General features: G+C 36.8%; 1 protein-coding gene across 1 annotated transcript in view; it reads right to left on the bottom strand.

Moving 5' to 3' along the window:
- The window catches only part of LOC117342028, a 31,121-nt gene extending 10,592 nt beyond the window's left edge, over positions 1-20,529 (bottom strand). Inside the window, exons 1-6 of the mRNA XM_033903990.1 lie at positions 20,344-20,529; positions 19,723-19,868; positions 2,884-3,014; positions 2,028-2,157; positions 1,283-1,351; positions 723-838 (exon numbers count right to left, since the gene is read on the bottom strand). Coding sequence (XP_033759881.1) covers positions 723-838; positions 1,283-1,351; positions 2,028-2,157; positions 2,884-3,014; positions 19,723-19,868; positions 20,344-20,452 — 701 coding nt within the window. The 5' untranslated portion in view covers positions 20,453-20,529. The remainder of the gene's footprint in view (positions 1-722; positions 839-1,282; positions 1,352-2,027; positions 2,158-2,883; positions 3,015-19,722; positions 19,869-20,343) is intronic.

The raw sequence follows: 20,529 nt of genomic DNA, 5'->3' as shown, positions 1-20,529 counted from the left end.
AAATGGTAACGGTCCAATAAGCTGTCTACATTACTTCTTTAGTGTATTACAATGTACTATGATATCAAACAGTTCACTCCTGTAGACACATTTTGGGGTAAACATAATCTATTTTTATTTTACACAAAACCAATATTTATAGAGTGTACGCGTTCTTGATACTTCAGGAACAAATGTTTGAATGGGATTTTCCAGACAAATAAGCATCAATAACCATCCCCATCCGGTCAACTAAAATTAGACCGCCTAACTCTAGCATCCCGAAACTGAAAGGTGACTGCATCTTAGCGTTTTTTGTTTTTTGTTTGTTTTTTGGTTTTTTTAATAAGAAGTGAGCAAGCTATGCACTTCTCGTCGATTTTGAAATGTAAACGAAATATTATTAATAACACGTAAGCTGCTATACACAGAAATGTTTTTTATTGTATATTAAGGTGGATGATCACCAGCAGATTTTTTGCAATATTAAAAAAGCATCATCTAAAATCCTATCTTGTGCGGAATATACATGTACTCAACCTAATTTGCTGAAATCAAGAACTTGCTTTGCCAAAATAAGCCATACTCAATCTAATTTGCTGAAATCAAGAACTTGCTTTGTCAAAATAAGCCATACTCAATCTAATTTGCTGAAATCAAGAACTTACTTTGTCAAAATAAGCCATACTCAATCTAATTTGCTGAAATCAAGAACTTGCTTTGTCAAAATAAGCCATACATACTTATCCTCGGCTGAGATGTATTCCGTATCGTTAAGCTTCCCTTTGAAAGGGCGATAGAAGTATGAGTCTTCTGTTACGTTGACAAGAATCCGTGCGATTTGATCTGGTACTGGCTCCTGCAATTAGGCGCACTTATATGCGAGTCAGTATTATGACAACAGTTGTACAGTGTCGGACTGGTGAGACGATTTCAAAATCATACGTTTTCTATAAACACGTTTATACTGTAATATATGTTTTCGGAGTCATCTGATTATTGCGCCTTCTGCTAAACTATTGTAGTGCTAATTGAAGGTTTGTCTCATGCGTTCTACGACAAGTAACGGGACTGCCTCAATTCATTTCGCGCATGGAGAGTTATGAGTGTTTTGGCTCATTTAAACTCTGCTTTGACACCAAATATACCTTAACAAGTTTTTTTTATATCTTTGATTGCTTTTGTACTACCCTTTATAAACAGTGGCATGATAATAAAAACAATTATTGTAACGAATTCTTCACAATTAACCTCGGTAATATAAAATATACTGGTCTGGATAATATGAATTAAAAACACATACAATGGAATGTCGGTGTAGCGTCCTGTTCAGTTCAATTGATTTTGCCATGGTATCAATAACCTCTTGGATCTGAAATAAATTGAAAGTAGACATAGAGAGATAAATTATGAATGTATCTCCATAACAACATATTAATGTACAGAATACCAAAATCATAATCTTAGCAAACAATCGATGAAACTTGGGCTCAATATGAAAATAAAAAATCAAGATCTATAAGGAGACCATTGGAAAGTACTCGATACCAGGTGTTCTGGAAAGGTAAGCATCCTCGGCTTTATCGCCATCACCTGGCATGTAAATCTTGGTCAAATCCAGATATATTCTCAAAATTAGAACAACGGTGATGACAATGAAGCCACTAGGCATTTCATCAAGCATCAAACATGTTTTACTACTATTCATTCCCCTCCTAGTCTAAGAGAAGTTGTGTTTACATTTTTATAACATGATTCAATATTTTGGTATTTAGCGTAAGTGGTAAACATGACAAACAACGAATCAACCAGATGATCATTAACAAATTAACAATAGTGTTTCAATAGTAATATCTATTTCTCTAGATTTAAAACCATTAGTACAAAATTCAGTTTCACTTTTAGATCTGAATAACATATTTTTTTCTGACACAAATAGATATCCGAAAAAAAAATCTTATCATCTATATTTGACGAACACTTACGTGCCAGATTGGGGATTCCCAATAGTCGTACGATGTAATGACGAACAAGGGAGATTTACGTACCAGATTTGGGATTCCTTGTAGTCGTACGATGTAATTCTCAAAGTCACCTCTTGTACTGGTCGATGCCATTGACTCCGGGAAGTAGATATGTATCCCTCCTAAGAAATTTAACGGGTTGATAGAACTGTACCTAAATAAAAAAAAAATGCCAATCTCAGTTACTCCTTTTAATTGTATAGCATTAACCTTGCATAGAGTAAAACAGATCATTTAAAAATGAAATACATTATGAGGAATTGTATGGAAAAAACCAAAATAAAAGACCATCCTAAAAGGCGACGCAAATTTATTGGCGGAAGGAACTGCTAATGTAACAAATAAGTATGTTGCGTGACTTCTGGAAGTAAGAGTAGCGGACGGACAGAGTACAAGCCCAGATCAACTCCTATAATTATAGACTAACTACAGTAGTTTGGAGTAAACGTTATCATCACTTGTCTCGCGATATTTCTAGTGACATGATTCAGTTTATATATATTATGTGCAAAACTGTGTTCATCTTACACCGTGCCAACTACCATTTGCATAAATCACCGTAAGGGGTATGGAAAATCGTTGAGCTGCCAAATTCGGTCTGTGTTATATTCGGCATATACCTACGAGTTATATCAAGTTTCGTGTGATATTTACACGACCGTCGGTGGCAAAAATATAGCTCATGGAAATGAACTCAAAGTCATCATTTTAATTTCAACATTTTAATTTAATTTTGATAAATATATTCGATCGTGGTGATATTCACCTGTTAAACAACACAATTACTTGAATTGCCGCGAGTACAGTAACGTTCTGTAACATAAAAGAATGATAAAACATGTCTGACAATGTACCACATCATGTTTATGTTTATACTTACAATGCCCATTGGTGTCCCTCTAGATATGCTGTTAATGTGTCCGAGAGGATGGCATAATCAGCCTTTTGTGTAGCAGTAAAACCTGTGGTTGACACCGCTTGCAATCTTTTGTTAAGTTCTTCAATCTCACTCTGAAAAGAATGATCACATAGCTTATATTATAGTTGATCAAAAGATTATCAGGGTAATCACATTTAAACAAAATTATATAATCCCGATAAAATGATTTGTGGTAAAACTTCAAAAATTTCAAGAAAAATAAATATCACCCGTGAGTCTCCTTCCACCTTCTCAATTTAAAGAGTACACACAAAGGTTTTGAAATAAAGGCGACATTAGATTTTGACCAATCCAGTGATTTAATCTGATCACTTAAACTTAGGAGCAACTGGTTAATTGATATACTCATAGGAGTATTATGTAGTTTGAGAGTTAAACCGCATACATGAGCAGAGTTAGTGTCAAACAAAATTAATTTACCTCAACGAAGAGAGGTAAAAAAGAATATGTAAATCGAGATTTTGCTGCAGGTGGTTGGGCGTTCTCAGCAAGAGTCATGTGATGCCTGATATCGAGATATGCCATATATAAGATAAAGCAAAGACAGAGTTGCAACGTAAGCGAAAAAAGCAGTAAAACTGACTGGTGATATAAGGTGAAAATAGGAGAAAGAAATTAGAAACGGAACAATACGGAGCAAACACATCAAAAGAAACAACTCCGGAAATCAGGAAGCACAGAGAAACATCGGGACATTAGAAACAAATGTAACGGAACAACGTGAACATGAAGGAGGGACAGAAAAAGGGCAAAAATGGAACTGAGTTAAGAAGGAGTATTCAAAGCAACACTTGTAAACGAGGGTACAAACGAAAAAATGAAATGTATACAAAGGATCACGAAAGCAACATGAACGCATGCACTTTTCACACGGGATGCACGGGATACTGAAATAAGGTTGACCTGATGTACCAACATTGTATACAGAAATAAAGATAACCTGATGTACCAACATTGTATACAGAAATAAAGATAACCTGATGTACTAACATTAGATACTGAAATAAAGATGACATGATGTACCAACAGTGGATACTGAAATAAAGATGACCTGATGTACCAACATGGGACACTGAAATAAAGATGACATGATGTACCAACATTGTATACAGAAATAAAGATAACCTGATGTACTAACATTAGATACTGAAATAAAGATGACCTGATGTACTAACATTAGATACTGAAATAAAGATGACCTGATGCACCAACATGGAACACTGAAATAAAGATGACCTGATGTACCAATATGGGACACTGAAATAAAGATGACCTGATGTACCAACACGGGACACTGAAATAAAGATAACCTGATGTACTAACATTAGACACTGAAATAAAGATAACCTGATGTACTAACATTAGATACTGAAATAAAGATGACCTGATGTACTAACATTGGACACTGAAATAAAAATGACCTGATGTACCAACATGGGACACTGAAATAAAGATGACCTGATGCACCAACATGGAACACTGAAATAAAGATGACCTGATGTACCAATATGGGACACTGAAATAAAGATGACCTGATGTACCAACACGGGACACTGAAATAAAGATGACCTGATGTACTAACATTAGATACTGAAATAAAGATGACCTGATGTACCAACATGGGACACTGAAATAAAGATGACCTGATGTACTAACATTGGACACTGAAATAAAGATGACCTGATGTACTAACATTGGACACTGAAATAAAGATGACCTGATGTACCAACATGGGACACTGAAATAAAGATGACATTATGTACCAGCATTGGATACTGACATAAAGATGACCTGATGTACCAACATGGGACACTGAAATAAAGATGACCTGATGTACCAACATGGGACACTGAAATAAAGATGACCTGATGTACCAACAAAGGAATGCTGAAATAAAGATGATCAGATGTACCAACATGGGATACTGACATAAAGATGACCTGATGTACCAACATGGGATACTGACATAAAGATGACCTGATGTACCAACATTCGATACTGAAATAAAGATGACCTGATGTACCAACAAGGGAATACTGAAATAAATATGATCAGATGTACCAACATGGGATACTGACTTTAAGATGACCTGATGTACCAACATGGGATACTGAAATAAAGATGACCTGATGTACCAACATGGGACACTGAAATAAAGATGACCTGATGTACCAACATGGGACACTGAAATAAAGATGACCTGATGTACCAACATGGGACACTGAAATAAAGATGACCTGATGTACCAACATGGGACACTGAAATAAATGTGAACTGATGTACCAACATTGGATACTGAAAAAAAGATGACCTGATGTACCAACATGGGACACTGAAATAAAGATGACCTGATGTACCAACACGGGACACTGAAATAAAGATGACCTGATGTACCAACACGGGACACTGAAATAAAGATGACCTGATGTACTAACATTGTACACTGAAATAAAGATGACCTGATGTACCAACATTGGACACTGAAATAAAGATGACCTGATGTACCAACATGGGACACTGAAATAAAGATGACATGATGTACCAACATGGGACACTGAAATAAAGATGACCTGATGAACCAACATTGGATACTGAAATAAAGATGACCTGATGTACCAACATTATATACTGAAATAAAGATGACCTGATGTACCAACATGGGACACTGAAATAAAGATGACCTGAGGAACCAACATGGGACACTGAAATAAAGATGACCTGATGTACCAACATTGGACACTGAAATAAAGATGACCTGACATACCAACATGGGACACTGAAATAAAGATGACCTGATGTACCAACATGGGATACTGAAATAAAGATGACCTGAAGTACCAACATTCTTTACTGAAATAAAAATGACCTGATGTACCAACATGGGACACTGAAATAAATATGACACCTGATGTACCAACATGGGATACTGAAATAAAGATGACCTGATGTACCAACATGGGACACTGAAATAAAGATGACCTGATGTACCAACATTGGATACTGAAATAAAGGTGATATAATCTACCAACATGGGACACTGAAATAAAGATGACTTGATGTACCAACATGGGATACTGAAATAAAGATGACCTGATGTACCAACAAGGGATGCTGAAATAAAGATGACCTGATGTACCAACATGGGACACTGAAATAAAGATGGCCTGATGTACCAACATGGGATACTGAAATAAAGATGACCTGATGTACCAACATGGGACACTGAAATAAAGATGAGCTGATGAACCAACATTGGATACTGAAATAAAGATGACCTGATGTACCAACATTGGATACTGAAATAAAGATGACCTGATGTACCAACATTGGATACTGAAATAAAGATGACCTGATGTACCAACATGGGATACTGAAATAAAGATGACCTGAAGTACCAACATTGTATACTGAAATAAAAATGACCTGATGTACCAACATGGGACACTGAAATAAAGATGACCTGATGTACCAACATGGGATACTGAAATAAAGATGACCTGATGTACCAACAAGGGATACTGAAATAAAGATGACCTGATGTACCAACATGGGACACTGAAATAAAGATGGCCTGATGTACCAACATGGGATACTGAAATAAAGATGACCTGATGTACCAACATGGGATACTGAAATAAAGATGACCTGAAGTACCAACATTGTATACTGAAATAAAAATGACCTGATGTACCAACATGGGATACTGAAATAAAGATGACATGATGTACCAACATGGAACACTGAAATAAAGATGACCTGATGTACCAACATTGGATACTGAAATAAAGATGACCTGATGTACCAACATGGGATACTGAAATAAAGATGAGCTGATGAACCAACATTGGATACTGAAATAAAGATGACCCGATGTACCAACATTGGATACTGAAATAAAAATGACCTGATGTACTAACATGGGATACTGAAATAAAGATGACCTGATGTACCAACATTAGATACTAAAATAAAGATGACCTGATGTACCAAGATTGTATACTGAAATAAAGAGGAGCTGATGAACCAACATTGGATACTGAAATAAAGATGACCCGATGTACCAACATTGGATACTGAAATAAAGATGACCTGATGTACCAACATGGGACACTGAAATAAAGATGACCTGATGTACCAACATGGGACTCTGAAATAAAGATGAGCTGATGAACCAACATGGGACACTGAAATAAAGATGACCTGAGGGACCAACATGGGACACTGAAATAAAGATGACCTGAGGGACCAACATTGGATACTGAAATAAAGATGACCTGATGTACCAACATTGGATACTGAAATAAAAATGACCTGATGTACCACCATGGGATACTGAAATAAAGATGACCTGATGTACCAACATTGGACACTGAAATAAATATGACCTGACGTACCAACATGGGACACTGAAATAAAAATGACCTGATGTACCAACATGGGAAACTGAAATAAAAATGACCTGATGTACCAACATGGGATACTGAAATAAAGATGACCTGATGTACCAACATGGGACACTGAAATAAATATGACACCTGATGTAACAACATGGGACACTGAAATAAAGGTGACCTGATGTACTAACATTGGATACTGAAATAAAAATGACCTGCTGTACAAACATGAGATTCTGAAATAAAGGTGACCTGATGTACCAACATGGGATACTGAAATAAAGATGGCCTGATGTACCAACATGGGACACTGAAATAAAGATGACCTGATGTACCAACATGGGACACTGAAATAAATGTGAACTGATGTACTAACATGGGACACTGAAATAAAGATGACCTGATGTACCAACATGGGACACTGAAATAAAGATGACATGATGTACCAACATGGGACACTGAAATAAAGATGACCTGATGAACCAACATTGGATACTGAAATAAAGATGACCTGATGTACCAACATTATATACTGAAATAAAGATGACCTGATGTACCAACATGGGACACTGAAATAAAGATGACCTGAGGAACCAACATGGGACACTGAAATAAAGATGACCTGATGTACCAACATTGGACACTGAAATAAAGATGACCTGACATACCAACATGGGACACTGAAATAAAGATGACACCTGATGTAGCAACATGGGACACTGAAATAAAGATGACCTGATGTACCAACATGGGATACTGAAATAAAGATGACCTGAAGTACCAACATTCTTTACTGAAATAAAAATGACCTGATGTACCAACATGGGACACTGAAATAAATATGACACCTGATGTACCAACATGGGATACTGAAATAAAGATGACCTGATGTACCAACATGGGACACTGAAATAAAGATGACCTGATGTACCAACATTGGATACTGAAATAAAGGTGATATAATCTACCAACATGGGACACTGAAATAAAGATGACTTGATGTACCAACATGGGATACTGAAATAAAGATGACCTGATGTACCAACAAGGGATGCTGAAATAAAGATGACCTGATGTACCAACATGGGACACTGAAATAAAGATGGCCTGATGTACCAACATGGGATACTGAAATAAAGATGACCTGATGTACCAACATGGGACACTGAAATAAAGATGAGCTGATGAACCAACATTGGATACTGAAATAAAGATGACCTGATGTACCAACATTGGATACTGAAATAAAGATGACCTGATGTACCAACATTGGATACTGAAATAAAGATGACCTGATGTACCAACATGGGATACTGAAATAAAGATGACCTGAAGTACCAACATTGTATACTGAAATAAAAATGACCTAATGTACCAACATGGGACACTGAAATAAAGATGACCTGATGTACCAACATGGGATACTGAAATAAAGATGACCTGATGTACCAACAAGGGATGCTGAAATAAAGATGACCTGATGTACCAACATGGGACACTGAAATAAAGATGGCCTGATGTACCAACATGGGATACTGAAATAAAGATGACCTGATGTACCAACATGGGATACTGAAATAAAGATGACCTGAAGTACCAACATTGTATACTGAAATAAAAATGACCTGATGTACCAACATGGGATACTGAAATAAAGATGACATGATGTACCAACATGGAACACTGAAATAAAGATGACCTGATGTACCAACATTGGATACTGAAATAAAGATGACCTGATGTACCAACATGGGATACTGAAATAAAGATGAGCTGATGAACCAACATTGGATACTGAAATAAAGATGACCCGATGTACCAACATTGGATACTGAAATAAAAATGACCTGATGTACTAACATGGGATACTGAAATAAAGATGACCTGATGTACCAACATTAGATACTAAAATAAAGATGACCTGATGTACCAAGATTGTATACTGAAATAAAGAGGAGCTGATGAACCAACATTGGATACTGAAATAAAGATGACCCGATGTACCAACATTGGATACTGAAATAAAGATGACCTGATGTACCAACATGGGACACTGAAATAAAGATGACCTGATGTACCAACATGGGACACTGAAATAAAGATGAGCTGATGAACCAACATTGGATACTGAAATAAAGATGACCTGATATACTAACATTATATACTGAAATAAAGATGACCTGGTGTACCAACATGGGACACTGAAATAAAGATGACCTGAGGGACCAACATGGGACACTGAAATAAAGATGACCTGAGGGACCAACATTGGATACTGAAATAAAGATGACCTGATGTACCAACATTGGATACTGAAATAAAAATGACCTGATGTACCACCATGGGATACTGAAATAAAGATGACCTGATGTACCAACATTGGACACTGAAATAAATATGACCTGACGTACCAACATGGGACACTGAAATAAAAATGACCTGATGTACCAACATGGGAAACTGAAATAAAAATGACCTGATGTACCAACATGGGATACTGAAATAAAGATGACCTGATGTACCAACATGGGACACTGAAATAAATATGACACCTGATGTAACAACATGGGACACTGAAATAAAGGTGACCTGATGTACTAACATTGGATACTGAAATAAAAATGACCTGCTGTACAAACATGAGATACTGAAATAAAGGTGACCTGATGTACCAACATGGGATACTGAAATAAAGATGGCCTGATGTACCAACATGGGACACTGAAATAAAGATGACCTGATGTACCAACATGGGACACTGAAATAAATGTGAACTGATGTACCAACATTGGATACTGAAATAAAGATGACCTGATATACCAACATGGGATACTGAAATAAAGATGACCTGATGTAACAACATGGGATACTGAAATAAAGATGACCTGATGTAGCAACATGGGATACTGAAATAAATGTGACCTGATGTACCAACATGGGATACTGAAATAAAGATGACCTGATGTACCAACATGGGACACTGAAATAAATGTGAACTGATGTACCAACATTGGATACTGAAATAAAGATGACCTGATGTACCAACATTGGATACTGAAAAAAAGATGACCTGATATACCAACATGGGATACTGAAATACAGATGACCTGATGTACCAACATGGGACACTGAAATAAAAATGACCTGATGTACCAACATGGGATACTGAAATAAAGATGACCTGATGTACCAACATGGGACACTGAAATAAAGATGACCTGATGTACCAACATGGGATACTGAAATAAAGATGACCTGATGTACCAACATTGGATACTGAAATAAATGTGACCAGATGTACCAACCTGGGACACTGAAATAAAGATGACCTGATGTACCAACATGGGATACTGAAATAAAGATGACCTGATGTAACAACATGGGATACTGACATTAAGATGACCTGATGTACCAACATGGGACACTGAAATAAATATGACACCTGATGTACCAACATGGGACACTGAAATAAAGATGACCTAATGTACCAACATTGGACACTGAAATAAAGATGACCTGATGTACCAACATGGGACACTGAAATAAATATGACACCTGATGTAACAACATGGGACACTGAAATAAAGGTGACCTGATGTACTAACATTGGATACTGAAATAAAAATGACCTGCTGTACAAACATGAGATACTGAAATAAAGGTGACCTGATGTACCAACATGGGATACTGAAATAAAGATGGCCTGATGTACCAACATGGGACACTGAAATAAAGATGACCTGATGTACCAACATGGGACACTGAAATAAATGTGAACTGATGTACCAACATTGGATACTGAAATAAAGATGACCTGATATACCAACATGGGATACTGAAATAAAGATGACCTGATGTAACAACATGGGATACTGAAATAAAGATGACCTGATGTAGCAACATGGGATACTGAAATAAATGTGACCTGATGTACCAACATGGGATACTGAAATAAAGATGACCTGATGTACCAACATGGGACACTGAAATAAATGTGAACTGATGTACCAACATTGGATACTGAAATAAAGATGACCTGATGTACCAACATTGGATACTGAAAAAAAGATGACCTGATATACCAACATGGGATACTGAAATACAGATGACCTGATGTACCAACATGGGACACTGAAATAAAAATGACCTGATGTACCAACATGGGATACTGAAATAAAGATGACCTGATGTACCAACATGGGACACTGAAATAAAGATGACCTGATGTACCAACATGGGATACTGAAATAAAGATGACCTGATGTACCAACATTGGATACTGAAATAAATGTGACCAGATGTACCAACCTGGGACACTGAAATAAAGATGACCTGATGTACCAACATGGGATACTGAAATAAAGATGACCTGATGTAACAACATGGGATACTGACATTAAGATGACCTGATGTACCAACATGGGACACTGAAATAAATATGACACCTGATGTACCAACATGGGACACTGAAATAAAGATGACCTAATGTACCAACATTGGACACTGAAATAAAGATGACCTGATGTACCAACATGGGATACTGAAATAAAGATGACCTGATGTACCAACATTGGATACTGAAATAAAGATGACCTGATGTACCAACATGGGACACTGAAATAAAAATGACCTGATGTACCAACATGGGATACTGAAATAAATGTGACCTGATGTACCAACATGGGATACTGAAATAAAGATGACCTGATGTAGCAACATGGGATACTGAAATGAATGTGACCTGATGTACCAACATGGGATACTGAAATAAAGATGACCTGATGTACCAACATGGGACACTGAAATAAATGTGAACTGATGTACCAACATTGGATACTGAAATAAAGATGACCTGATGTACCAACATTGGATACTGAAATAAAGATGACCTGATATACCAACATGGGATACTGAAATAAAAATGACCTGATGTACCAACATGGGATACTGAAATAAAGAGGACCTGATGTACCAACATGGGACACTGAAATAAAGATGACCTGATGTACCAACATGGGATACTGAAATAAAGATGACCTGATGTACCAACATTGGATACTGAAATAAATGTGACCTGATGTACCAACCTGGGACACTGAAATAAAGATGACCTGATGTACCAACATGGGATACTGAAATAAAGATGACCTGATGTACCAACATGGGATACTGACATTAAGATGACCTGATATACCAACATGGGACACTGAAATAAATATGACACCTGATGTAGCAACATGGGACACTGAAATAAAGATGACCTGATGTAACAACATGGGACACTGAAATAAAGGTGACCTGATGTACTAACATTGGATACTGAAATAAAAATGACCTGCTGTACAAACATGAGATACTGAAATAAAGGTGACCTGATGTACCAACATGGGATACTGAAATAAAGATGGCCTGATGTACCAACATGGGACACTGAAATAAAGATGACCTGATGTACCAACATGGGACACTGAAATAAATGTGAACTGATGTACCAACATTGGATACTGAAATAAAGATGACCTGATGTACCAACATGGGATACTGAAATAAAGATGACCTGATGTAACAACATGGGATACTGAAATAAAGATGACCTGATGTAGCAACATGGGATACTGAAATAAATGTGACCTGATGTACCAACATGGGATACTGAAATAAAGATGACCTGATGTACCAACATGGGACACTGAAATAAATGTGAACTGATGTACCAACATTGGATACTGAAATAAAGATGACCTGATGTACCAACATTGGATACTGAAAAAAAGATGACCTGATATACCAACATGGGATACTGAAATACAGATGACCTGATGTACCAACATGGGACACTGAAATAAAAATGACCTGATGTACCAACATGGGATACTGAAATAAAGATGACCTGATGTACCAACATGGGACACTGAAATAAAGATGACCTGATGTACCAACATGGGATACTGAAATAAAGATGACCTGATGTACCAACATTGGATACTGAAATAAATGTGACCAGATGTACCAACCTGGGACACTGAAATAAAGATGACCTGATGTACCAACATGGGATACTGAAATAAAGATGACCTGATGTAACAACATGGGATACTGACATTAAGATGACCTGATGTACCAACATGGGACACTGAAATAAATATGACACCTGATGTACCAACATGGGACACTGAAATAAAGATGACCTAATGTATCAACATTGGACACTGAAATAAAGATGACCTGATGTACCAACATGGGATACTGACATAAAGATGACCTGATGTACCAACATGGGATACTGAAATAAAGATGACCTGATGTACCAACATGGGACACTGAAATAAAGATGACCTGATGTACCAACATGGGATACTGAAATAAAGATGACCTGATGTACCAACATTGGATACTGAAATAAAGATGACCTGATGTACCAACATGGGACACTGAAATAAAAATGACCTGATGTACCAACATGGGATACTGAAATAAATGTGACCTGATGTACCAACATGGGATACTGAAATAAAGATGACCTGATGTAGCAACATGGGATACTGAAATGAATGTGACCTGATGTACCAACATGGGATACTGAAATAAAGATGACCTGATGTACCAACATGGGACACTGAAATAAATGTGAACTGATGTACCAACATTGGATACTGAAATAAAGATGACCTGATGTACCAACATTGGATACTGAAATAAAGATGACCTGATATACCAACATGGGATACTGAAATAAAAATGACCTGATGTACCAACATGGGATACTGAAATAAAGAGGACCTGATGTACCAACATGGGACACTGAAATAAAGATGACCTGATGTACCAACATGGGATACTGAAATAAAGATGACCTGATGTACCAACATTGGATACTGAAATAAATGTGACCTGATGTACCAACCTGGGACACTGAAATAAAGATGACCTGATGTACCAACATGGGATACTGAAATAAAGATGACCTGATGTACCAACATGGGATACTGACATTAAGATGACCTGATATACCAACATGGGACACTGAAATAAATATGACACCTGATGTAGCAACATGGGACACTGAAATAAAGATGACCTGATGTACCAACATGGGATACTGAAATAAAGATGACATGATGTACCAACATGGAACACTGAAATAAAGATGACCTGATGTACCAACATGGGATACTGAAATAAAGATGACCTGATGTACCAACATGAGATACTGAAATAAAGATGACCTGATGTACCAACATGGGATACTGAAATAAAGATGACCTGATGTACCAACACGGGACACTGAAATAAAGATGACCTGATGTACTAACATTGGACACTGAAATAAAGATGACCTGATGTACCAACATGGGACACTGAAATAAAGATGACCTGATGTACTAACATTGGACACTGAAATAAAGATGACCTGATGTACCAACATGGGACACTGAAATAAAGATGACATGATGTACCAACATGGGACACTGAAATAAAGATGACCTGATGAACCAACATTGGATACTGAAATAAAGATGACCTGATGTACTAACATTATATACTGAAATAAAGATGACCTGATGTACCAACATGGGACACTGAAATAAAGATGACCTGAGGAACCAACATGGGACACTGAAATAAAGATGACCTGATGTACCAACATTGGACACTGAAATAAAGATGACCTGACATACCAACATGGGACACTGAAATAAAGATGACACCTGATGTAGCAACATGGGACACTGAAATAAAGATGACCTGATGTACCAACATGGGATACTGAAATAAAGATGACCTGAAGTACCAACATTCTTTACTGAAATAAAAATGACCTGATGTACCAACATGGGACACTGAAATAAATATGACACCTGATGTACCAACATGGGATACTGAAATAAAGATGACCTGATGTACCAACATGGGACACTGAAATAAAGATGACCTGATGTACCAACATTGGATACTGAAATAAAGGTGATATAATGTACCAACATGGGACACTGAAATAAAGATGACTTGATGTACCAACATGGGATACTGAAATAAAGATGACCTGATGTACCAACAAGGGATGCTGAAATAAAGATGACCTGATGTACCAACATGGGACACTGAAATAAAGATGGCCTGATGTACCAACATGGGATACTGAAATAAAGATGACCTGATGTACCAACATGGGACACTGAAATAAAGATGAGCTGATGAACCAACATTGGATACTGAAATAAAGATGACCTGATGTACCAACATTGGATACTGAAATAAAGATGACCTGATGTACCAACATTGGATACTGAAATAAAGATGACCTGATGTACCAACATGGGATACTGAAATAAAGATGACCTGAAGTACCAACATTGTATACTGAAATAAAAATGACCTAATGTACCAACATGGGACACTGAAATAAAGATGACCTGATGTACCAACATGGGATACTGAAATAAAGATGACCTGATGTACCAACAAGGGATGCTGAAATAAAGATGACCTGATGTACCAACATGGGACACTGAAATAAAGATGGCCTGATGTACCAACATGGGATACTGAAATAAAGATGACCTGATGTACCAACATGGGATACTGAAATAAAGATGACCTGAAGTACCAACATTGTATACTGAAATAAAAATGACCTGATGTACCAACATGGGATACTGAAATAAAGATGACATGATGTACCAACATGGAACACTGAAATAAAGATGACCTGATGTACCAACATTGGATACTGAAATAAAGATGACCTGATGTACCAACATGGGATACTGAAATAAAGATGAGCTGATGAACCAACATTGGATACTGAAATAAAGATGACCCGATGTACCAACATTGGATACTGAAATAAAAATGACCTGATGTACTAACATGGGATACTGAAATAAAGATGACCTGATGTACCAACATTAGATACTAAAATAAAGATGACCTGATGTACCAAGATTGTATACTGAAATAAAGAGGAGCTGATGAACCAACATTGGATACTGAAATAAAGATGACCCGATGTACCAACATTGGATACTGAAATAAAGATGACCTGATGTACCAACATGGGACACTGAAATAAAGATGACCTGATGTACCAACATGGGACACTGAAATAAAGATGAGCTGATGAACCAACATTGGATACTGAAATAAAGATGACCTGATGTACTAACATTATATACTGAAATAAAGATGACCTGATGTACCAACATGGGACACTGAAATAAAGATGACCTGAGGGACCAACATGGGACACTGAAATAAAGATGACCTGAGGGACCAACATTGGATACTGAAATAAAGATGACCTGATGTACCAACATTGGATACTGAAATAAAAATGACCTGATGTACCACCATGGGATACTGAAATAAAGATGACCTGATGTACCAACATTGGACACTGAAATAAATATGACCTGACGTACCAACATGGGACACTGAAATAAAAATGACCTGATGTACCAACATGGGAAACTGAAATAAAAATGACCTGATGTACCAACATGGGATACTGAAATAAAGATGACCTGATGTACCAACATGGGACACTGAAATAAATATGACACCTGATGTAACAACATGGGACACTGAAATAAAGGTGACCTGATGTACTAACATTGGATACTGAAATAAAAATGACCTGCGGTACAAACATGAGATACTGAAATAAAGGTGACCTGATGTACCAACATGGGATACTGAAATAAAGATGGCCTGATGTACCAACATGGGACACTGAAATAAAGATGACCTGATGTACCAACATGGGACACTGAAATAAATGTGAACTGATGTACCAACATTGGATACTGAAATAAAGATGACCTGATATACCAACATGGGATACTGAAATAAAGATGACCTGATGTAACAACATGGGATACTGAAATAAAGATGACCTGATGTAGCAACATGGGATACTGAAATAAATGTGACCTGATGTACCAACATGGGATACTGAAATAAAGATGACCTGATGTACCAACATGGGACACTGAAATAAATGTGAACTGATGTACCAACATTGGATACTGAAATAAAGATGACCTGATGTACCAACATTGGATACTGAAAAAAAGATGACCTGATATACCAACATGGGATACTGAAATACAGATGACCTGATGTACCAACATGGGACACTGAAATAAAAATGACCTGATGTACCAACATGGGATACTGAAATAAAGATGACCTGATGTACCAACATGGGACACTGAAATAAAGATGACCTGATGTACCAACATGGGATACTGAAATAAAGATGACCTGATGTACCAACATTGGATACTGAAATAAATGTGACCAGATGTACCAACCTGGGACACTGAAATAAAGATGACCTGATGTACCAACATGGGATACTGAAATAAAGATGACCTGATGTAACAACATGGGATACTGACATTAAGATGACCTGATGTACCAACATGGGACACTGAAATAAATATGACACCTGATGTACCAACATGGGACACTGAAATAAAGATGACCTGATGTACCAACATTGGACACTGAAATAAAGATGACCTGATGTACCAACATGGGATACTGAAATAAAGATGACCTGATGTACCAACATTGGATACTGAAATAAAGATGACCTGATGTACCAACATGGGACACTGAAATAAAAATGACCTGATGTACCAACATGGGATACTGAAATAAATGTGACCTGATGTACCAACATGGGATACTGAAATAAAGATGACCTGATGTAACAACATGGGATACTGAAATAAAGATGACCTGATGTAGCAACATGGGATACTGAAATGAATGTGACCTGATGTACCAACATGGGATACTGAAATAAAGATGACCTGATGTACCAACATGGGACACTGAAATAAATGTGAACTGATGTACCAACATTGGATACTGAAATAAAGATGACCTGATGTACCAACATTGGATACTGAAATAAAGATGACCTGATATACCAACATGGGATACTGAAATAAAAATGACCTGATGTACCAACATGGGATACTGAAATAAAGAGGACCTGCTGTACCAACATGGGACACTGAAATAAAGATGACCTGATGTACCAACATGGGATACTGAAATAAAGATGACCTGATGTACCAACATTGGATACTGAAATAAATGTGACCTGATGTACCAACCTGGGACACTGAAATAAAGATGACCTGATGTACCAACATGGGATACTGAAATAAAGATGACCTGATGTACCAACATGGGATACTGACATTAAGATGACCTGATATACCAACATGGGACACTGAAATAAATATGACACCTGATGTAGCAACATGGGACACTGAAATAAAGATGACCTGATGTACCAACATGGGATACTGAAATAAAGATGACATGATGTACCAACATGGAACACTGAAATAAAGATGACCTGATGTACCAACATGGGATACTGAAATAAAGATGACCTGATGTACCAACATGGGACACTGAAATAAAGATGACCTGATGTACCAACATGGGATACTGAAATAAAGATGACCTGATGTACCAACATTGGATACTGAAATAAAGATGACCTAATGTACCAACATGGGACACTGAAATAAAGATGACCTGATGTACCAACATGGGATACTGAAATAAAGATGACCTGATGTACCAACATTGGATACTGAAATAAAGATGACCTGATGTACCAACATGGGGCACTGAAATAAAGATGACCTGATGTACCAACATGGGATACTGAAATAAATGTGACCTGATGTACCAACATGGGATACTGAAATAAAGATGACATCTGATGTACCAACATGGGACACTGAAATAAATGTGAACTGATGTACCAACATGGGATACTGAAATAAAGATGAGCTGATGTACCAACATTGGATACTGAAATAAATGTGACCTGATGTAGCAACATGGGATACTGAAATAAATGTGACCTGATGTACCAACATGGGATACTGAAATAAAGATGACCTGATGTACCAACATGGGATACTGAAATAAAGATGACCTGATGGACAAACATTGGATACTGAAATAAAGATGACCTGATGTACCAACATTGGATACTGAAATAAAGATGACCTGATGTACCAACATGGGACACTGAAATAAAGATGACCTGATGTACCAACATGGGACACTGAAATAAAGATGACCTGCTGTACAAACAAGAACTAATGAAACATATACAAGGGACATAAGAATCAAAAGTAACTGATACAAATATACATGGATTCAAGGAAGGAACTAAATAAACATTCACATTGAACTTAGAAATCAAAGACAATGATAAAACATCTGGCATTGAGGTAACAAAGATAAGGAAACAATTACATAAACTGAGTAAATATGGGCAGGCAAAAAACATCAACATGGAATACTCGCCACAAATAATAAGCTGATCCCTGTAAATACATACCTTCCTGGTGTCGAAAATCGACATATTATATGATCGTAGTCGGTCGTTGTAGGCGTAATATCCTAAGTAGGTTGCGTACACGGGTGAGTCTTTCATTCTCCATGCCCAAAATTCTTTCTCTAGACTGGTCACATTGCTATACTGACCTGAAATCACGTAGCAAGTAATATGCATATAATAAAAAAAGCGCTGTTGTTCTTTTTCTGAGAAGGTATTATTCTGGTTTATGGCATGATTTATCTACCCCAATGGGAAATATTAAAACAGGGCTTCTCACACAAGCTCATATTCTCTACACTACATAATAGCATCGATCTTGAGCTTAACCGAATATATGCATGTGTGACAGCTAAATTATATACACGCGCATTGCCTAAAGTGTTAAATTACTAATTAGCTAATACCATGTGTCTCCTATAGACCTGATTAAAGCAGTTATGAGAAATCATACTTAATGTCTATAACATATAAGAATTATTTCGACAACATGATATCTAAAGTGAATCATCATAGGATTAAGAGGTGTGTATATTATAAATATTTAAAGACTGTCAGATTTGAGTGCTGAAAAACTCCAGAACGAACTTGATATTATCGTGCTTTTAATGTTGTATGAAATACCTGTCACAATTGTCGCCCAAGTGACGAGGCCGAGAAGTCCAGGTAAGATGAACATCTGTAAGTATAGAAACACATACGAAGTACCCAGTTCAGCAACACGTAAAAACATACACACTAATAAAGTATATAAAATGTAAAAGGTAAATGTCCAAAACTAACAGCACTTAGTTCAAATGTAACATGTGT

The sequence above is a fragment of the Pecten maximus genome, chromosome 14 (genome assembly GCF_902652985.1).
Source record: "Pecten maximus chromosome 14, xPecMax1.1, whole genome shotgun sequence".
Lineage (NCBI taxonomy): Eukaryota > Metazoa > Mollusca > Bivalvia > Pectinida > Pectinidae > Pecten > Pecten maximus.
This window is presented reverse-complemented; position numbering and strand designations above follow the sequence as displayed.